The sequence below is a fragment of the Heterocephalus glaber genome, unplaced genomic scaffold (genome assembly GCF_053883595.1).
Source record: "Heterocephalus glaber isolate CG9 unplaced genomic scaffold, H.glaber_assembly_v1.0 deba00000331, whole genome shotgun sequence".
Lineage (NCBI taxonomy): Eukaryota > Metazoa > Chordata > Mammalia > Rodentia > Bathyergidae > Heterocephalus > Heterocephalus glaber.
The window spans coordinates 65,434,189-65,457,491 of NW_028258142.1; the positions used below are offsets into that span (position 1 = coordinate 65,434,189).

General features: G+C 36.2%; 1 protein-coding gene across 8 annotated transcripts in view; it reads left to right on the top strand.

Moving 5' to 3' along the window:
• Ankrd12 (ankyrin repeat domain 12) overlaps nt 1–23,303 on the top strand; it is a 91,471-nt gene that overhangs the window by 19,305 nt on the left and 48,863 nt on the right. For 5 of the 8 annotated variants that reach the window (XM_004853226.4, XM_021265244.2, XM_021265245.2 and 2 more), the window contains exons 2-5: nt 3,229–3,361; nt 8,382–8,529; nt 17,441–17,509; nt 21,790–21,936. In XM_004853226.4, the coding sequence (XP_004853283.1) occupies nt 3,275–3,361; nt 8,382–8,529; nt 17,441–17,509; nt 21,790–21,936 (451 nt within the window). In that variant the 5' untranslated portion in view covers nt 3,229–3,274. Of the gene's footprint in view, nt 1–3,228; nt 3,362–8,381; nt 8,530–17,440; nt 17,510–18,729; nt 18,855–21,789; nt 21,937–23,303 lie in introns of those variants that run through there. The other 3 variants (XM_004853227.4, XM_021265246.2, XM_021265247.2) reach the window with 3 other exon arrangements.

Below are 23,303 nucleotides of genomic sequence, written 5' to 3' on the forward strand. Positions count from 1 at the left end.
AGAGAGTGTCTGTGCCCACCATTTGATCCCATCGCCTTTATGCCCTCATGTATCTCTAGCTACCATGCCTTTGATCCTCCAGAACTGATCTGAATAAATCTTTTGCTCTTTTAAGTAACAGCCTGAGGTATTTCATTAAAGTAATGAAAAAATAAACTGTCAGTTTGTTGCGTCTGTGCTTAGAATTCAGGTAAATGTTAATCTGTAATCTTTTTCAGCCATCACTAAGTTTGGGTGTATTTTGTTCAGCTTTACTCTTTTTTTGCTGTTGTGGGCATGGAATCCAGGGCCTCATACATGTTAGACAACACTCTACCAGTGAGTTATCCTCTCTTCTCTTGGGTGCTGGCCCCTCTCGTTGTCCCCCCCACTTAATTTTTTTTTAACTTTCACAGTCCACTCAAAAGGAAGCTACCCCTTCCATATGCCCCCAACACCATGATAAAAATTCACTCTTCAAGCATGAGTGTTGGGCCGGGGATTTAGCTCAGCAACACAGCACCTGGCAAGCGCAAGGTTCTGAGTTCAGTCCCTGGTACCAAAAAAAAAAAAGAAAAAAGAAAAAAAAATTGAGTATTGATTGCCTTGTAGCTAGCTATGGAGCTAAGTGTATCTGTCTGATAACTTGGGAAAGATTTGCCGACAGACTTTGATTTTGATCTCTTCTTGCATAGTCAATAGAAGCTAAAGAATGATCCCCATGCTTTCTGAAATTGCCATGAAGAATTTTTCAAGTCAGACTTAAAGTTGGAAGGTAGAATAACTAGAATGAACAGAATAAAGTGTTTAAAGCTTTGGATCTGAAGGACTGTGAAGTGATACCCTCTTTCTGTAGTTCTTAGAGGAATACTTTGGTAGACTTTCACTCTTGCACGTGTAACCATATATCATAACATAAATAGCTTCACAAATTCTATTTTCTTTTCCCCAGAGTTTTTCTCTACACCCAACTAGAGGCTTTTCTCAGCCCTGTCTTGCAAATAGTCCTTCTGTAGTCATCCATCTCTGTACTTGGACTTTCTTCTATTCTCCTAAAACTCCCTCCCACTTAAGATCTGGACTACATCAGTGCTATAGTACAGTATGTCTGTAATTTCGCTTTCCAGTGGCTTGTTTCTAGTGTATAGATTGTTGATTTTCATATATTGGCCACATAGTCTGTGTCCAGCCTCTGCTCACTTGTTACTTGGTAGCTTCTTTGAGTTTGTCTACATGGATGATCATCTTGTCTGGAAATAAGACCTATTTCATTCTTATTTTTCAAGCTGTATCTATATACCCTTTCTTTCTTTGCCTTATTGGACTAATTAATACCTCCAGTCCACCAGTAGGTACAGTGCTGCACAGAAGTAGTGAGCAGGTACCCTCATAGTCAGTATTAGAAGAGAAAGCTTTCAAGTTCTCTTCCAGTTCTGGTTTGCAGAGATGTTTGTTATTAATGGATATTGAATGTTCTCAAACAGTGTTTCTTTTCTGAGCTGATCATTTTTGGTTTGTTTAATACAGTAATTGTATGGGCTGATGAAGCTGGCTGTGCATTTCTGGGGCAAATCCCACTTGGTCATGGTGCAGTATCCTTTCTGTCTATAGTTGGATTTGTTTTATTAATGTTTTGTTGAGTTTTTTGTTTAATAATTATAAGATGTAATTGGTGTATAGTTTTCTCCTCTACTTTTATTACTAGAGTAATGGTGGCCTTATAAAATGTGTTCCTGTCTCTTCAGGAGAGTTTGTAGAATAAGCCCTATTTCTTTCTTAAATGTTTTGTAGGCTTCAGTGTTGGAGCCATCTGGACCTGGAGGTTTTTTAAACTATGAATTTAACTTTTTAAATAAATAAATGTAAGGCTTTTGAAGATGTCTTTACTACAGTAAATATTGGTAGAATGTGCCTTTCAAGGAATTTGTCTATTTCATTTATTGAATTAATTTTATGGAAGTCCTTTTGTTTTTCCTCATCACTGGGGATTGAACCCCAGGGCCTCACATATGCTAGGCAAATGCTTTACTGAGCTATATCCCTAGTTTTTATGAGCGTTTCTGTGTTGTGCTATTTTGTAATTTGACTCTTTCCCATTACTTTGCTATAGTTTTGGTGATTTAGCCCGCTGCATTTAAGGCATTTTTGTTTCTAGAACCATAGAAAATTTGAAGAACATAGCAGATTTTATTAATACTGTGCTGAGGGTGTCTGAATATCTTAATAATTTATAAGATACTAGAATGACTATTTAGACCTATGATATCTATTTATAGAAAAGTTATAGCATGAAAGAACAGGCTTGTCAGTCATTCTGTTTGCTGTCGTGGCCCAAGTAATGTTCCTCTTGGCCAGGAGAGTCTAACTGAGTGCTGTAAATCTTTCTGTGGCTGTAGAAATACACATATCTCCACTGTATATAGTACAGTAGCTACATTAATTTCATCTAATTTTAATTAATTTAACTTTAGTCATATGTAGCTTAGATCATCAGAGCAAAACAGGTCTACCTCATAGCTTCCTTTTTTCTATGTAAAACCTCCTTCAAGGGTTTTTTCTAGATCTCAGCATAAGCTTGTCATAGCATAAGCTTCTGGGAGGAACTTGAACCCATTGAGTCAGCTTACAGAGAGAGAGAGAAGGCTGAGCAAGTTGGAAAGAAAATGATGCATAAAGTGATCATCACAGTTAGTGCAGAATTATAATGTCAGTGAGTACGTTGATAAAGTTACTAAATGCCTGGTATGTTCAGTGAAGGGAAGGAAAGGGAGGCACTTCCAGGAATTTTTAAGTAGGAAGAGTTCAGTAAGTTAGATGTTGTAAATTTACTGACCAAACCCATCAGGTTCTTGGTTGAATCTTCAGAGATGACCACCAGACCAATACAGAACTACAAAGGAAACTGTTCAGAGATCCCATCTCTGAATCCATGCTGGAAGAAGAAACCGTTTGCCAATGCTTCTAGTTTCTCTGCTTCTGGATATCCAGAAAGCTAAAGACAATATTAGACTAGAGAAGATGTAAAGAAATACAGAAGTGATTCTCTGTTTTTTTAAGTGACAAACAGAGTGAACTGGATCAAAAAATTTTCATTGGAAGCTCTAATGGTTAAGTGAAAACTGGAGGTCGTCCTTTCTAAGAAAGTAAATTATTTTATAGAGATAGCAAAATTATACTAATTATGGCATATAATTAAGTAGAGTCTATTGTGTATGATACAAATAACCCTTACCCATCTTTTCTTTACAGATCCAGGATGAGAAGACTGAAAAGCAGCTAGCTGAACAGCTATAAAATGCCCAAATCTGGGTTCACAAAACCAGTTCAGAGTGAAAATTCTGACAGTGACAGCAATATGGTAGAGAAACCATATGGAAGAAAGGTATATGTAACTAAAGTATTTTTTTGTGTGTGTATGTGTTTTCTGAACTGAGAATCCGGAATACAGTTTCATATTTTTCATAAAATGAAAGGCAACATGGATGCCAGATGTGTTTGTTCACCATTACTGTAACAAAAACCTGAGATAACTTACAAAGAGGGAGGACTTATTTTCATTCACAGTTTTAGAGGTTTTGGGCATTTGGTCTGTGGCAAAGCAAAACATCAGCACAGGGAGCTCAAGGAGATACAGAGTTGTTCACCTCTTGGCCTGGAAGTGAAAAAGAGAGATTGGAAGAGCTGGATTCCAGTTATCCCTTTGAGGGTGCAACCTCAGTTACCTAAGATCTCCACTAGCCCCACTTCTTAAAGGTTCTACAGCTCCTAATAGTTCTAAGCTGGGGATGAACCTTTAACACAGGCGCCATTGGGGGACATTCTAGATCCAAACTATAGCATCAGGCAAATCCAAACCATTTACTTATGCCCTTTAAAAATAAATTGGATTCCTCAGGATACAAATTGTTTTGCACTCCCTAAGATGACTACAATTACTAAGTAAAACACAACTACTAATATAGTGCAGTTAAGAAATAATCATTGAGAGAGGACCAAAAAAACCCTTTAAGGTCTCATAGTCATTTGGCATTTCTTCCCCCATCCTCAAGCCCTTGGTGGCAAAACACACGTACACAATAGTTATTCCATTTTCCAGGTTTGTACCTTATGGGTAGACCTAACTTATATGTCCTTGGTGTCTCTCTCGGTAGTAGAAGGCAGCAGTACCTTAAAGAATTATTACAGAGAGGGCCAGGGATTTAGCTCAGTAGTTCCATCACCTGCCTCACAAGCACAAGGACCCAAGTTCGATCCCCAGTACCAAAAAAAAAAGGGCCGAGGCTGTAGCGCGGTGTGGAAGCCCCAGGTTTAAAAAAAAAAAAGCTCTTGGGCTGGGGATTTAGCTCAGTGGTTCTGCCGCCTGCCTCGAAAGCTCAAGGACCTGAGTTCGATCCCCGGTACCAAAAAAAAGAATTATTACAGAGAAATGGCAAATTACGCTTAACACAAGGCTTGACACATAGTACATGCTCAGTACGGGTCAGCAGTTTTTGTTGTTAGTGATCATTGCTGGTGACCCTTCCCTCTTCTTACCCTGTCCATCTCCATTCCTGTTTAAATACTCAGAACCTTTATTTGGACTTCTACATTTGTCTCCTAACTTGTGTCAGTATCTCTGGTCTCTCCTTATTTGTTTTTATACGTATCTTTGAATTTTTTAGTTTTTTAAAAGCCTTTTTAAAAGCCATTTATTACTGCAGGATGTCTGAGATGTTCCCAGTTTTAGCTGAGAGATCTGTGCAGCCGTTCTCACAGCCAGTTTTAGAGCAGTTCTCTCATTGTAAAAAGACCCTTCTCGCACATTTGCAGTCAGTCCCCATTCCGGCCCCACCTCCAGGCGACTCAAAACTGCTTTCAAACCCAAGAAGGGTAAGTTTTCAAACTGTGCTCTTTTCCAAATTGTTTTGGCTATTCAGGGTCCTTATCATGGCCATATAAATTTTAGGATTACTTTGTCAGTTTTTATAAAATAGCAGATCTGCAAGGAATTCCTGCTAGGCTTTTGATAGGAATTTTATTGAACCTTAACTCATTTTGGATAGTGTTGCTATCCTGGCAGTATCATCTTCCAATACATGGCTGTGGCTTAGCTGGCCCTTGAGATACTACTGTCCCTTCCCAGGGCTAGTAATTCCAAGAGATAATGAACGATCTCTTGTGAGCACACCTTCTTTTTTTTTTTAACAGGAAATTTGAATTTATTTTAAGACAAATGAAAACATAAAAATTGTACATACTCATAGGGTGAGCATACCTTCTTGTACAAATTGATCGAAAGCCCACACCTCAGCCACCACCTTCATGGGCCCTCCTCACAATCTGGGCCACTATTACCCTACTCGAATTACCACAAATCCTTGAAGTGGACGGCTGGAGAAACACCCCCTATGTCCCATTGCTCTCTGTCTTGTGGAAAGTAGGCAAATCCTAGGCCTGCTTGTCTTTCCTGGGAAACACAATAAAGGCTTTGTACACATTTCTGCTCTCTCCCTTCTTGAGGGACTCACTTCTCTGTATAGTGTGGCCTGGCATCTTCTCAGTGAAAGTCATGCCTTCATCTGTTTGCCTTATCATACCTGAATAATCATAGAATTTTGGAAAAAAATAATAAAACTTGGATTTAAAAATAGTCTCGTTAGGGTTGGGGATTTAGCTAAGTGGTTCCGCTGCCTGCCTTGCAAGCACAAGGACCTAAGTTCAATCCCCGGTACCAGAAAAACAAAACAAAACAAAAAAATAAAAATAAAAATAGTCTTGTGGCCTGGGGATGTAGCTTAGTGGCGCTGCACCTGCCTGGCAAGCGCAAGGTCCTGAGTTCCATCCCCGGAACCACACACACACAAAAATATAGTCTCGTAAGCAGAACACTTACGTGGAAAGCTTTATTTTGTTGACAGAAATGAAAAACAACCCAAGGTTTTCACTTTAAAGCTCGAAAATAAAATGATACAGTGTTTTTATTTTTCAGTAATCTGTACCAGTTAATAGATAAGGAAGTCACATTCTCTTACTAATTTGCAAATAAATTTATCATGAATAAATACAGAATTTAAGATGTTTTTCTTGTCACCTATTAAGATCATTATATGGTTTTTCTTTAATCTTATGATAAAATGGATTGTCTTGAGATTTTCTAACAGAACTATCCTAGCATTCTCTGGATGAACCCTGCTTGATTGTGGTATGTTACTTTCTAAGATACTGAGTTTGATATAATAGTTTGCTTAGGATTTTTACATTTCTGTTCATAAATGGATTTTATTTATAATTTTCTATCTTGCTGTTTGATATCAGTTTAATTTAGACTTCTGAGATGGATTGGGTAGCTTCTGAATACTATTGCTTTGTTGTAGTATTGTATATGTGAAATGAGAAATACTTGTTCTTTGAAATTTTTTTGTTAAAACTCTTAGAAAATCATCAGGGTACATACCTTTCTAAATATGAATCTTTTGCCATGGGTTTCAGGCTTTTTCCCCCTTCATAAACCAAGTTTTAGTGAAGCATGTTTTCTAAGAAAATTATCCATTTTTCTAGCCTTTAAGAACTTTTAATGGTGTGAACATGAAACATTCTTTTGTAACTTCTTAATATTCCCTCTGGGGCTTCCTCTGGAGCTCAGTTCCAGTCTTTGTCACTTTTCTATCTCATTTTCCTAATTAAACTTGCCATAAATTTATTGTTGTTCTCTTAGAACCACCTTTGCTTTTATTGATGGAGTCTATATCTTCGAAAAAGAGTATCCTCCTTCTTCCCCCTATTTGTTCATTTTTCGGCTTGGGTTGAAAGCTAGATCCTTTAGAGCATCCATCTACTTTTAAGCTGCTTCTGAGACTACAGTTAGGATAAATATTGTTTATTATCTTGGTTCAGAGTATTCTTTTAAGCTCTGCTACTAAGGTGATGTGACTTAGTTCTTAGCATCAAGCTCATTTTTCACAAAGGAGTTGTCATAGCCCCGTTTAGATAAGTTGTACCGGTTGGGTGCCAGGTTACAGCTACAAACCGGGAGAGTAGGATACTTCACCTGACTGAGTGAGTGCATATTTTTATTTGATATATTTTTTCCTTTTCTGAGTTGAATTAGCAATGTATTCTTATGCCTCTGATTTAAGAAGTAAGATTCTAATCTTTGACCGAACTAGATTTTCCTTTGGTTCCTGTGATTCAGGTATATTTAATCTTCATTGATAAAAGTAGTGATTCCAAACTTCACTGTGCATCAGAATCACTGAAAGGATTATTCCCACAGATCACTGGGCACTGGACGCTCTAATTCAGTAGGTCTGGGGTGGAGCCCAAGAATTTGCATTTCTAGGAAGTTCCCAGGTGCTAATACTGCTAGCTCAGTTACCTCTTAGAGCTTCTGGTGAAGCTGGAAGTGGTGGTGTCTGCCTGTGTTCCAGTACTGGGAGGGTAGGGCCTGAGGATCACAAGTTACCGCTCCACCTGAAGCGCCCAACAAGACTTTGTCTTAAAAGAAGAAGGGTATTCAGCTGGTGTGCAGGCTCTGGGTTTAAGCCCCAGTGCTGCAGAACAAAACAAACAAAAAGAACTTGTAGTGCAGGTAGTTGTGTAGTCGGGTATGTGCTGGGGCTCAGATCCAAGACGTCCCCCATACCAAAGCCCCACCGGTGTTCAAGCCTCTTATACACAGTGGTGAGATACTGGCCCATCACTTGCACATGTCTTCTCCCAGAGCCTTTAAATTATCTCAAGATTACTTATAATACCTAATAATGGAAATGCTATGCAAATAGTTGTTAGATTCCACTCTTCGGGGAATAATGACAGAAAATTATACATGCTTATTACAGGCGCAGTTTTTTTGTTTTTTCTTTTTCAAGTATTTCCAGTGTGTGGCCAGTGGAATTTGAGGATGCAGAAGCCAAGGATAAAAAGGGTCACCTGTAGCTGGGTGTGGTGGCGCATGCCTTTAATCTTAGCATTCTGGAAGCTAAGACAGAAGAGTCACTGCCAGTTCAAGGCCAGCCTGGACTTTATAGCAGACCCTGTCTCAAAAGGGGGCGGGGGGTGTCAATTATGAGCTTTTAATAAAACACAGTCTTCATTCAATCCAGAATTGCACTTTCAGATTTATATATTTATTAATTGTGATACATCTAGATTATTCATACCCAGGCATGTGGTATTCTTATATTCAAGATGATATATTATTTTAGTGTTACTTTTAAATTGTTACTAAGTAAAAGCAGGGAAATAGGAAACAAGTTGGCAGAAATGTTATTGTTATAGCTGGATATTTGCAGGTGAATACAGTGATGGTTTGTAATATCCTTCTCTATTTTTGTCTGTTTGAAAATTCCCTTAATGAGTTTTTAAGTACTACATTGCTTAGCTAATATTTATATGGCTTTATTCCTATTTGATTTTCTTAATAGAGTAAAGATAAGATTGCATCCTACAGCAAAACTCAAAAAATTGATCGAAGTGATGCGGGCAAGGAAATGAAAGAGAAATCATCCATGAAACGTAAACTTCCTTTTACTATTAGCCCATCAAGAAATGAAGAACGAGATTCAGACACAGGTAGAATAATTTGTTACTTTCTGGTAGAATTCTAATCATTTTCTTACTATGGTCTTCTTTTTTTCTTTCATACATACTTTTTCTCTTGATACCCCACCTTATGGATAAATACTTGTATTTCAGTATTTAAGGGTTGTCATTTATGTGCTGTCTAACCAGAGATGAAAGAAAACAATTTGCTTTGTTTCTCACTCTCTTAATGTTTATTATAAATTTCTTACCAATTTCAGAACTTAATTTTTGGGGGAAGCAGTCTAGTGATGAAAATTTGCTAGGATATGGTAGATTGAGAAAAAGTTGAGTTTTTGTGGACCTGTTGGACACACCAAAGAAGTTTAGGCATTTTATATTCAGAAATGAATTAGAATGGGGGGGCACATTTAACTGACACTTAACTTGCTTCAGTGCTGTTCATAGTGCTTTTGTTTCTCTACTCTTTATAACGTAAGCTGAAACTTGAGATCAGTCAATCCTAGTGACTCATAAAAGATGAATTCTTACTGCTAATAATTTACTAGCTTGTGCTTTAACCCTGAACTGATCATTTCTTGAAACCGACATAGACTTGAATATTATGTATTTGTCACAGATGTTTTATTCATAAAACATATTGCATAAAATAGTAAACTTCCTTTGAAATGTTTTAATTTTCTCCACAGAAAGTTAATGTTGCATTGACCTCATGTAATTTTGAGGATAAGCATTCATCACATAGGTCACCTGTTGTGTGTTTTCCTCTTTGTGTTTGAGTTGAAAATTGTTCTTAAATACTCATGATATTTTTAAACTTCTAAGACTCTTCTTGCAGTGATTAAGAAATTAGGTACTCTCTTCATTTTAAGTTACACTGTTTATTTAACTGAAGTATGGCTCTCCTTATCCATGTGTGATATTCTGAAGCTATTTCTAGGTCACTAGCTGAGAAGAAGGTAATTACAGTCACCATAGGCCAGGAGGTAATGTCAGGCAACAGCAGGCCGCATGTACGTACAGTGGTGGTCCCATAAGCTATGTCACCTAGTGATATTGTAGCCATCTTCGATTGTGTGAGTCCATTCGGTAATGTGCATTGCAGGATGATACATTCATCAGAGCGTATCCTCCTTGTTAGGTGATGCATACCTGTGTGTGGTTTCAGATACCTGTTTTAAGAATTAGCTCTTCTCATATTTTCTCCTTGGAAGTCTCTTTGCTGTTCATTTTTTAATTACATTACCCAGATTTTGTTTTTGTTTTGTTTTTGTTTTTGGTACTGGGGATCAAACTCAGGTCCTTGTGCTTGCGCAGCAGGCGACGAAACCACTGAGCTAAATCCCCGGGCCTACACCTACATTACCCAGATTTTATTTGCCAGGGACAGTGGTACTTCTCTAGGAAGAGATTTTGATAAACTTAAGTATTAGCATTTCTTTTTTTTTTTTTTTTGGTACGGGAGATCGAACTTGGGACCTTAAGCTTGCGAGGCAGGCAGTGGAGTATTAGCATTTCTTAGGAATAAAGTTTCAAAATAATAAGCTTCCTGTGAGCCTTTGTCATTTTGGATAGTTTCTCTTTTCTTTAGAGTAAAATTAAGGAGAAACTATTACTTAGAAAGACAGGAATTTAGGCACTGAATAAATATAATGTAATTCATAGTTTAACAATTGGATTACGCGTTTCTCCCCCCCCCCCGTAAAATTTTTGCAACATTGGCATTTAGTGGCATGTTATGGCTTTCATTCTTTAAGAAAATTTCTCTTTCTTAAGAAAATTTACATACCATCATGTAAACTTTTGGTGTATTTAAGACGTATGTATACTAAGACATATATTTTTGTTAGGCTGAATTTATATATTTTAGTAAATAATAGATAAAGACTTTGGTTTTATATGCTACATATAATCAAATCGTAAAGAATTTCCCTAGGCCCAAATCAGAATGTGTTATTTACCATTTAACTGTCTTTTATTTTTATTATTAAAAAGAATGAAATACAGGGCCAGGGATTTAGCTCAGTGGTTCCACTGCCTGCCTTGCAAGCACAAGGTCCCAAGTTTGATCTCCGGCACCCAAAAAAATAAAAAGAAGTGGGCCGGGGATTTAGCTCAGTAGTTCCACTCCCTGCTGTGCAAGGTCAAGGACCTGAGTTCGATCCCCGGTACCAAAAAAAAATAAAAGAATGAGATAGAACTCAGGGTACATTAAGTGATATATTCCATATGAAAGATAATTATAGCATCAGACTCCATACTTGGCATTGATCTATTTTTAATGGAGTGTGTTGTAGTTTAAACTAATAGCTAAAACAGTGGTAAAGACATAGAAGGGGATATGTACATTTATGACAACTCAATATGTGTACTAAAAGTCTCCTAAATATGAAAAGAAAAACGGACCAAAGATACGTATCAGTTCTCTCAGAATAGCAGAACTACAGGTAGCAAAGAAATGTGAAAGAATGTATCAATGATAAAGAAATACTGATTAACAAAATTACTGGTTAAATTGTACTCATCATGAGTTATAAATAGGAATTTAGTTTTGTAAATTATAGAAATACCTTAAAAATAAATGAATGATAAGAATTACCTTCTTGGTGATAAATATAACATATATCCCAAACTGAGTGTCTTACCATTTTACTTTCTTTTGGCATTTAGTTTTTATAAATAAATATTGATTAGAGCAAAAATTTATATTCAAGAATGTTTATGTCAGCTTTGTTTATAATAACAAAATTCCTCCTCCATTCACAGAACCAGGAAAATAGTGTCATGTGATAAAAGTAAATTAAATTATGGTGGGTCCAATGAGAAAATGTGATTTTCACCCTTAAAAGTAACATTATAGAATACATGATATGGGAAGATGTTCATGTATTGGAAGTGAAAAACTAGATTACACAAACAATGTATACTGTTTCATTGCATTAAGTTATATTTACATGTTTATATGTGTACCCACAGCATATTAAAGATAAAATTCCTTAAATATAAAAGACTTCTTCACTCTAGGAGCTAAACCTAAACTTAGTTCATCTATTTTGGGTCCGTAACAAAATAAAAATGTTACAAACCCTAACTTGGTAAAGTAGAAGAATGGGATGGAGAAATAAAAGGAAGTGTTAATGCAACTCAGCTCCTCTTCCCTTGCAACAGGGCCTTAGCTGATACTGTGTAACTGAAATGTATGGTTTTAAAAAGTGATTAGTCCAGGGGCTGGGCATTTAGCTCAGTGGTGCAGCTGCCTGCCTCACAAACACAAGGTGTCCCTAGTTCCATCCCCAGTAACCTGACCCCAAAAAGAAAAAAAAGTGATTAGCCGGTGTGGTGGCGCACACCTATAATCCCAGCACTATGTAGGCTGAGGCAGGAGGATCATCAGGAGTTTGAGGCCAGCCTGGGCTACATAGTGAGTTCAGGGCCAGTCTCAACTATGTAGTGAGACCCTGTCTCAAGAAAACAAAACAAAACAAAAAACAGCGATTAAACATTTTGACATATGTTTATATTTTAGTGTATGCTGTCTCTTACAGAGAAAAAGCAGTTCCTTTAGTTTCTTTTTTATGTTGGATTAAAATAAAATTAATTATTATTTTCCTTTTTTGCATAAATTTACTTATTATAGGGCCAGGGATTTAGCTCAGTGGTTCCGCCGCCTGCATCGCAAGTGCAAGGACCCAAGTTCGATCCCTGGTACCAAAAAAAAAAAAATTTACTTCTTATCTCTACCAGTTCCTCTGTCTTTGTATATATTTAGAGGGATGTTTGGAATAATGTTCACCAGATGTTTATACTTTATTTCGAAAGTTTGGAAAATTTGTTACTACTTTATTCTTTGCACCTTTTGTACCAAAAATTCTATACCTAAAATTGTAAAAATAATAAATATATATTATTTTCACAAAATAAGGACTTTTTAAAGATGTATTCATGTCATTGTCCAAGCAAAGAGCACAGGTCCCGAAAGTCACCAGTAATGCTATAAACTAAATGAGGGTTCTTAGTGTCCATTTGTGATAGCCTGCTGCAGTGGTCGCGAACCTGTGGCACGTGTGCCACAGTGGGCTGTTTATATCATTGGGAGCTCTAAAAGGCTCGCCATCGCTGACCTAGTGTGTCATTAACCACCTAACAGCTAAGCTCGAGCGTCCCTTGGGCAGCTCATTTATTTATGTTCTGACTATCCCAAGCGTAGCTTGGGCAGGTGTTATTTTGACCAGTTGGGTCTTGTTTGTACAAGATACACTCGTACATCTGTTTGTTCCATATCTACTGTTCAGTGCATACCTTTTTATTTAGAACATTTTATTCATCTTATTTATTTATTTATTTATTTATTTTTGGTACTGGGGATCGAACTCAGGTCCTTGCACCTGCAGGGCAGGTGGCAGAACCACTGAGCTAAATCCCCAGCCCCTATTCATCTTTGATGTTTGTTTCTAGTGAAATCTAATCTTTGAATAAATTTGATAAAATTGTAATTTTTGTATTTCCTGTTGTATTATTTTATAAAAATTAACCCAAAAAATGTGCAAATTTTGGTCATCCTGTCTTTAAATAATTGGACTGGTAAGTGGTTAACTTTCTAAATTTTCAATTACTTAGTATTTATTAATTTTTTTTAAAGAAATGCTATGTAGAAGAGTAAGTGGTTGACTGCAGATGAAATTTGGAACAAATTATAGCATAATTTGAAGTCATGCCAGTGGATCCGTGTTGCTGCATCCTAGCACTGTTCATTCTGAATTATTTTTCAGAAATTGCCAGCATATTTGTTTACATCATTCTGGTATCTCTTCCATGTTGTCCTGTCCTGTTAGAGAATCCCTGTAACTAGGGGATATTAAGAAACAGCGATGGGGCCTGGGATTTAGCTCAGTTGTTTCGCTGCCTGCTGCGCAAGCACAAGGACCTGAGTTTGATCCCTGGTACCAAAAAACAAAAAACAAAACAAAAAAGAAACAGTGATGACCTACTGGACCCATGGAACTCTAAAAGCAACTACTTATCTGGAAGATATTTCTTAACATCTATTATAGTATCCTGCTTTATCACTTATTTTTAGATTTTGAAGTTTATTTTCAAACTCTCCTGCTCTAGGACCTTGATCAGATTAGTTATTATAGTTATAATAGAAGTAAATAATAGCCAGTGTTGATTATCAAAGATTTGGTTTTTTACTGTGGGGAGGTGGTGCCTGTATATGACGCATCTTAATTAGTCTCACAGCCCCTCCCCTCTAACTCTCTCCTTCTTGGTCATCTTCTGATTTGCAAAAGATCTATCTTCCTGTCTCATTATCTTTTATTTTGCTCTTTAAATTATTTATACTTTAGGCTGTCAAAAGATTTTAGAATGTGATTATTGTTGGGTCCTTGCTCAGCCCCCTACAGGCTCTGGTCAGATAATTTGTCTTGTTTGTTTTTTCTTGTTATGGTACTGGGGATTGGATCCAGGGCCTTTCCACTAAGCTGTGTCCTCCTCCTTTTTTTTCTTTTCTCTTTTTGGTGAGACAGAGTCTAAGTCATTAAATTGTCTAGATTGGATTGGAACTTGCCATTCTCTTGCCTCAGGGTGCTGGGATGACAGCCATGCAGCACCATGCCTAGTTAATTTGAATTCTTTGTTGTAAGTCTCAATTTACTCATTTACATGTAATCTCAGCTTCAGAGAATTGTGACCTTTAGGTGATGTAACATGTAAATTCACTTTGTGATACATTAATTGAATATTAAAGAAAATAGATCAATACTGGTTTAAACAGATAGGAATTTTATTATTATTATTTTTTGGTACCAGGGATTGAACTCGGGTCCTTGCACCTGCGGTACAGGCTGTGGAACCACTGAGCTAAATCTCCAGCCCCAGAGAGGAATTTTTAAACTTAATGTAGTAAGAAGGGAGAGGCGAGCATAAGCAGTCCAGAATTGGTATAGCTGCTTAGTAATGCTATGTGGGACTGGGTTCATATCCTTTTTCTGCTCTGCCCCCTAAGCTCATACATGGGCATTGTCCTTAAGTATTTTGAGTTATAGTCACAAAATTGCTGCTACTTCTTGGCAGAAAGTAGAAGGACCATGGACAAAAGTATCTTTTTCCCAGTGAGATATATGGCCTTTTTATTGATGAAGTAACATTCCTGGTAACTTCTGCCTGTTGGTTAGGCTACCCTAGGTACATGGGAGTCTTAAAAGTCAAGTGCTTGGGCTGGGGATTTAGCTCAGTGGTTCCGCCACCCAAGTTCGATCCCCGGTACCAAAAAAAAAGTCAGCTGCTTTTAGCTATGTGTATTGTCACTCTGATCATAGTTGGAGTATTCCTGATGAGAAAGGGAGACCCAATATTGAGTAGATGGTTTACAGTATCTGCCACTGTAATGTAATCAGTAACTGGTAACTTTTATCATTTTAATAATCATTGCAGTTTCTGCCTCAATGAGTGCTGTCCCTCCTCTGTCAGTCATACCACGCTTCTTTTCTGGTCCAGGACAGCCACAATCCCTTAGTGGGATGCCCTGACCCTTTAACATGAAGGTATGCTACTGCTCTCTGGAGGCTGCAAAAGGAGTCTTGTCTTGGCCTCCAGACTCAAAAATTTGCAAGTCTCTCATTGTGTGTAATACATACTATCAAGAGGGTCTTTTCAGATTGTCTTTGTGGCATGCCCTGAGGTTTGGTTTTGTTTGTTAAAAGGGTGAACCATTTCTATGATTCTTCATGTTTTTCCAAAATAATCATAGTTACAAAGCCTCCAGCAATTTATGAATGTTCTTGTACCTCAATTAGCATTAGGGGACATGTTTTTCTTTATACTGTATTTGATAGATCTAATGGTCCCTACAGATAAACCAGTAGTATTTCAGCATTTGCGTATGCATATTTAAGTAACTATAACGATGCAGTGTTCGTCATTTTAATTGTCTCCCCTTAGTAAGCATTACTTATTTGCTTACTGCAGTGTTTTCTTATGGCCTTGTTAGATGATATGATAAAATTCAAAGGGACACAATATGATCTGCTCCTGAAGCTCATGATGGCAGTTGTAGAACATGTTGGAATTTCATAAACAAACCGCTGCCAGCCAGTCTTAGTTCTACTTCCTGAGGCTTTATATCCCACTAAAGGACTTACCTTAATGCTCCTCAAATGAATTTAGAGAGAAGCAGTTTTTTAAAATGTTCTGCTACCTATGTTAAGGGAGCATATAAAGTCAGTGCTCTACTTAATAAAAATAATCACTTTCTGTGATTTTCATTGCAATTATTTGTTACAGTTTGCCCCCTTCCTGATGTTTTATTATAAAAATCTGATACATATGGTGCAGACTTTTAAAATCATTCTTGGTATTTTCTTCTCTTACAACCTAAAACAGCATAGTAACCTTAAAATGATTGTTAAAATACAAGTATTGGTTTTGTGTTTCCTTACTTTAAGGTTATAAATGAGGGAAAGAATTGCTCTCTTAGCACTTGGTGCTTTATATCAGTCTGACATAGCAGGAATTTCCTAAGACCCAGTCTCAGGATAACGTAGAAGGAAGTAGTAAGTAGTAAAGGGACATGATACGGAAGCTTAAACTTTCCAGTTCCTGAAATAAATCTTTATAGAATCCATATCCAAGTGCCCCATATGTAAAAACGCTTTGAATAAAAGCTGAAGAGTACATGGAATCAGGATGAGTTGGTTACTTCCCAAAGGAGATTTAGATAAACTGTTGAACTGCTTCCTTATGTTAATGGGTATAATTGAAAGTTCATTTTATCCTCTGTTTTAATCTTTTCGTATATGATCTTTCAATTCGTTATGATCAGTTATGATGATAGAACATAATTGTTGCCAGTTTGCTTTGCAGTCTATGGAAGACATTTTAAAGTTTTTGCTTGTCTTTATATGAAATGTCAAATACTAATTTTTCATAGAACTCGTGTACTTGATCGCTTAATGCCTTCAATTTTGAAATGTATATATCCGTTGAAAGTGTTCAGTTGATTTAACCACTTACCTTAGAATTGGTGTAAATGTCATTTTACTAATGATCATTCTTTTGATTGAGTGAACCTTCTGATCACTAAACTTTTAGTCTTATTTTTAAATTTTTCAAATACTGTTTTCAGGAGTTACTGGGTGTCTTTTTTTCCAACATTTGGTTCTTTATACCTCTCTGATGTCATGAATACTGTCTATAATAATGATCCTGGAAAGAGAGGTGTATATCCACAAATGAGTATATGAAGATCAAAACTATTATTGTAAATTGAAATGACATATTGTTTAAAAGTAAAATCATCTGCTTTGTCCACATTGCCATAGTCAGTTTTCCATATTATTTCTCTGCAGTGAATTTTTAGGCAGAATTCCATATTCTTAACTGGTAAGCTAGTTTTTTTAATTTAAGCTGCTTTTATTCTAAGATGTCTTCAGTAGCAGTCACTGTAGCAATTCATTTTTTGAAATACATATAATTTATAGAAAGGTGTGAGGTGTAGAATGGTACTCTAGCCTAAAATGTTCTTTTGTGTTTGGAGTTGCTTAGCACGCGTGAAACAAGTGTGATTCAGGTTTTTCAAAGACAGATTGTATACAGAAAACCAGTGATAAGAGTCCTGTCTCTTTTATCATAATTCAGAAATTTTTTTAAAATATAGCATCAAAAAAAGATGGTGTGTTTTAATAAGCAGTGTCAGTAATGTCTACTACTGAAACTACATGGTTGAATTTCTCAGTTTTAAGATCCAGTTGAACTGAAATCTGAGGTGTTGGCCAACCTTGTGTTTTAAATGTACTTTGGCTTTATCTTAAAAATAATCTTACAGAAAAACAATAGATCCTTGCCTAACTGATTGATGGTCTTTTGAAAAATGTTGGTTTGTTGAAGTCTGTATTTCCCTTCGTGTGTTTTTCCTTTTCTCCTGTCTCTTCTCATTCTGTAGATTCAGACCCAGGACATACAAGTGAAAATTGGGGGGAGAGACTTATATCTTCTTACAGGACATACTCAGGTAATTAGTTTATCAGGTGCTCCTGTTTAGCCAGTGGTTTCTGTCACATTTACAATTAAGTATTGTACATAAGTAACTTATTTTCAAACCAGTTTATAGATATCTTTGCATAAATGAGAACTATGTGAGTCTACCAAATTTTCCAGTTTGGGTTCTGGACTATTCCTATACCTCCACAGAGGTTTGGAACAGCACAGTGGGAGACCCTATTTGTGTAGAAAACTGGAAGTCGGCCCCTGGGGGTTGGGGGGGATGCCCAAGGTCTTTAGTCTGCTTTCTTATGTACCCTTCATTAATGTAATGTTTTTATAAAAACCCATTTAAAAGTTTTTCCATTGAACTCTTTAGTCTTTATAGACTTTGCTGCCCAGGTTGAATTGAACTATATATAGATTAAAATACCAGGCTACCTAGAGAAATGCCATCACCATTAGCTATGTTGGAATCTCTCTGACTATGGTCCCAGTTGTCATGAGTTACTGAGTCATAATGGCTCCAAATAAAAGAATGTCAAAGTGCATATAAATATCATTTAAAAGTGAAGAATTAAGTAGAGGAAAACTTGTTAATTTTTTTTTTTTTAAATAGGCTGACATTCTTATCTCTGAACTTTGTAATATGTAAATATTGTTTAGCTTCTGGGTATCTCCAAGTGTCCAGTCTTCAGCATACAACATTTAGCTATAAAAATTGAAATAAGCCTTCTGCTTATGATACTGTTTTTATATTATAAATCTGTGGCTTTGGGTGGGAGTAGGGGCAGAGCCAAATAATTATCCTGAAAGTTTTTAATTGAGCTATTCATTCAGTAGTTCATGGTTACCAAAACTGGGTGGAGGGGTCATATTTACAGTCTCTTACTGTGGAATCAGGCTTACCTTTCTCAAAGGTGTTCCTGAGCACCAAGGTGCGTCTAAAGGAGCTGTATGTGATCAATCCATCCGTGATCTGAGTGTCATTAGAAATTCATATTTTAGAAACAGAACACAACAGATTTTTTTCAAGTTGGAGGAATGCACATTGCAAGCATGACTGATATAATTATATTCATCTATATTTGGATTGTAACTCCATTGTTTAATTCCTCATGCGGTGACTGCTTTGTAAGAAAATGTCATATTCTTAAATTTTTCAGGCACTGATAAGTGTATGAATCAAGTTTTCCAAGGGAAAAATAACAGTTTTGTCTCTTCTCTATAATATGCCCTAACCCTACTTAGGAAGTAGCAGGCGTTGAGCCTTCTGTTTATTCTGACCAGAATTGGAAAGAAAGCCTTACTTTTCCAGACTCTGAAGCTGGGGCATCTCTGCATTTCTGAAGCTCCCTCCAGCCACAGAGGTTGATGTAAAGTTTATTTCCATTTTTATTTCAGATAATCTTAAGTGAATCTCTCAGCTTTTTCCTTAAAAAATTTTAGGTTGGCTGAGTGAAATTTCAGGTCTATAGTAGACAGGGCTTAACTAAGCACTTTTATCTGTTTAAACTTTAAAGTTCTGGCTGAATATTAAGACAAATAAATACACTTTTTAGTTACTGAAAATTAGAGACGTGTTTAACTCTTTTTTCAGGTATATTTTTACTTACGACAGGTCAGAGGAAATGAGTCTTTCACAGAAACAACCTTAAAGACTTGTTAATTGCTTTAAATTTGAAAAACATACATAGTCTAACAGTTCACAGTTTTAAAGAATGTTGTAATTATCTCAAACCTATCTGCCAGCTACTGTCACTTAACCTTCATTTCAGATCTTGTGCAGAACATAAATTCAGGCTTTAGTAACTCAGTTAAAGAAAAAACAGAATTTATATTGGATACAAGAATCTAATTTGAATTTTTATTTAAATATTTGGAGATATCCAGTTTTTTTCTTTTCCAAAATGTAATCATTACATGTCTGATTATATAACAGCATAACATTATGATAGTAAACTTTCAAGTGCCTCTTTAAAAATAACCCCAGGTATATATCACTTTAGAGTATAATCTTTTAAAGTACAGCTAGAGCAACAACAAAAAACAATCAATTGTTTTGCAAATAGAAAACAGAAGCCAAAATTTCCCCCCAAATTTTAGAAAATACTTTACAGGTAGATACTATTTTTTGTATCTACTTATTACTAGATTTTATTGTCTTTCTTGAAACATCTTTTGTTCTTTCTTTAAAATTTTCACAATGTTAAATAATTTTAGGAGACCCAGCTTGGGCAACTCAGTGGGACCCTGTCACAAAATAAAATAAAAAGGGCTGGGTGTCACTGTGTTAGATCATTTGCCTAGCATTCTCACTCTGGGTTCAACACGTAGGGGATGAGGGAGGTATTGTTTTTCAAATGGGACCGTAAAAATTGACAGTTACTATAGTTCCTCCCTAAATACTAGAGAACTGAGATGTACAGGAAATTACTAAGAGAACAAATGCACATTTCAGACAAAGATGAGCCTTTCCAGACACCTAAGTTTTTAGTAATAGGTTAGATATTGTGCTGAGGTTGGATTTATATTGCTTCATTAATGATACAAGAACTATGAAAGGGAAACGTTGCATTAGAAATACTAATGAAAATACAGTATTTTAATAAGTTGAAAGTTTGATTTTTGTTACATAAAATCAAATATTAACAAAATGGATGTATTTCAGGAGTTACTAAATTTTGAATGATCTGTAAGCAGCTGAGTTTAAATATTAGGGCCTCTAATTTTTCTAGGCCATTGGGATGCCAGTTTATTCTAATTAACTGAAGAGGTGCACAGTTACAATCATTAATTCCTTATCCTACGAATCAGATTTTAATTGATTTCTTGAAAAATGCTTATCTCTTAATCTAACTGCTAGCACATCTGCCTTCTGAAAAAAACCCATTGTATTGACTACTAAGCCATCCCTTGCTTGCTCATTTTTACTAGTTTTTAAATTTGTTTAAAAAATAAATAAATTTGTTATTTTCTTTCTTTTTTAGTTCCTCTTTGCAGGTACCCCTATACCTGGATTTTAAAATCTCGGATATTTGTATACAAGTTCCCCAAAATACTATACATGCCTAGACAGGTAGCAGCCAGACTGCTACATTAGTTGGCACAGGGCATCTGCATTGAGCCCACATGCGCATCTCTGACCTGCAGAATCCAGCTCAGTCTGATCCCCTGGCACTGAATGGGAAATGTTGGTAGTGTTGCAGGATTTCCCAAATAATAGAGTCCGAGAGCAGATCTCGAGACTGATCAGATCTCTTTGAAAAGGACCCTGGAAATTTTTGGGTCTTTGCAGGATCTCTCTTAACTCAGAGCCACACAAAATCTTTAATTTGCTCATTTTTCACTTTGATAGGCCATGTTCAGCTGTTCTATGATGAGAATAAAATGAACTGGTGCTTTTTTTAGTAACTACTGTGTATGACAAGACTGTCTTAAAGTCTCTTAAAGAGACTTAGTTTCTTGAAAGATGTACAAACCATTGCTGGAATTAGAGAAGTAATTTATTTATTTAATATTTTGGTGGTACCAGGGATCAAACTCAGGCTTCATATGTGATAGGCAAACTGTTCACTGCTGAGCCACATCCCCAGGCCAGGGAAGTAATTTCAAGGAGGATTGGTTTGTTAGGTTTAGGTTACAGTGGATGAAATGTTTCAAAGATGTAATATAGTTGGCACTCTGTTGACCGAGTCAAGTAATCACAGATCAAAAATATTTTTAAACATTGTCTCTGTACTAAAATAAACATGTACAGACTTTTTCTTGTCATTATTCCCTAAACAATCCAGTGTAATATATTTACATAATAGTAATGCTGTGTTAACAATTACAAGAAATCTAGAGATGTTTTAAAGTGAATGGAAGGATTTGCACAGGTTGTAAGCAAATTTGACACCATTTTATGTAAGGGTCTTGAGCCATCAGTTAGGCTTTGGGATCCTCATAGGGGTCCTGGACCCAATGTCTTGTAGATCCCAAGGGACAACTAACTATACTGGGGACATTTAGAATGTTTTTAAAGAAGTTAAATTTTAATAGAACAAATCACTGAAATGCAGACTTTACTAGGAATAAATTTCCAAGTACCTGAAAACAATAGAATTCAGAATATATTTTTCCAAAGCATTAGGAAGGAAATTGTCTATATAAGTCTACTGCCCTTTTCTCTACCTACTACCAGTTATATATTGTAGACATTTTTCATATACATGTAAATAGTATCTGTCCAAAAAAAGTTGTCTTGGGTTTTGCTTTCCATATACTTACATTGGTTTCAAATTCTTACATATTTATTAATAATTTCAGAGAAAGAAGGTCCAGAAAAGAAGAAAACAAAAAAGGAAGCTGGAAATAAGAAATCTACACCAGTGAGCATTCTTTTTGGTTATCCACTCTCAGAGCGAAAGCAGATGGCGCTTCTCATGCAGATGACAGCAAGAGACAACAGCCCAGGTGACAGGCTTGCCATGGCTGAGTTGATGTGCATGCTGAGGATTCCCCAGGCCCAGACAAACTTGTTTTACCAGTTGTTTTGAACTGTGTAGTCTTTATCTTTTCTTGAGTTTAACGGAATTACCTGTAACATCAGTTTTGTCATCTTAGTGTTATTTGTGTGACATTTTGTTTATTGTCTCCACTACTCTATTAGAAGCTATGTAAGAGCAGGGATCTTTGCATTTACTGGGCATTAAGTAAATACCTGTAAAATAAAATGAGTAATTTAGAAAAAGGGGTGATCAATTTGAGAAATCATGGCAGAACTCTTAACCTTACTGAAGATTTCTCCCAGCTTCTTTCTGTAAGGCTGTTGTTTTTCAGCCTTCCAGTTCACTGGGATCCTGCTGACCAGCAGGTAATTTTAGCATATGGCTTCTTTCTGACTGACAGAATATATAAATCATTTTTGTCTGGAGAAAAATATTTTCTTTGGGGGTCTGCATTCAAGGCATCTTAAAAGACTATTGAGATCCGAGCCAGGGATTTAGCTCAGTTGTTCCACCACCTGCCTTGCAACCCCAAGGTCCCGAGTTCAGGCCCCGGTACCAAAAAAAAAGAGACTATTGAGATGCATTGAAAAAGGAACAATTTTCCAGTGAACTTTTCCTGTATTGACTTTAAAAAACTGAGACAACATGTTGTGTAAATATTATAATTTTAATCAAAACATGAGTGTATCTGTCTTACTTAAAAACATTACTAAAAACATTGTAGAGCTTTTTAAAATAGAACATATTGTTTTGGTCATTCTCACCTTTTCTGCTCACTTGGGACAGACTGTCCAAATTCAAGGTATTTTACAGTGCTGAAACTACTGATGTTTGTGTAAAATGTTGACTTTGAGATCAAGTTTAACTGTTAACTAGAAAGACTTTTTAAAAAACTGAATTTTTTGTACTTGAACATTTGTCCTTAGAATAAATTCAAGAATTGATACAATAAGAAAAAGTCAGAGTCCTCCCTGGTCTCCAGTAGCCCCCCCTTGGGAGGCGTACACTGTTAAGAGTATCTGAACTTTACTTCCAGGATTTCCTAGGCATAAATGTACACATGTATCTCTTTTGTTGTAGTTTTTTCAGAGAAAATACAATTATAATATTCTGCAGTTGCTTCTTTTCATCCAAGGATAGTTCCTTGTCAGCTTTTTTTTATGAATGTGTGTAGAACTAGTGTGTAACCCTTTTGAAATATCAACCTGGTGTCATACAGGTGGTGACATCTGCTGTCACACAGATGCAGTTGAAATTAAGAGTTCTTTTATCTGTTAGGTCCTTTAGTTTTGTTTTGTTTTTCATTTTTTGTTTTTGTACCAGGGATCAAAC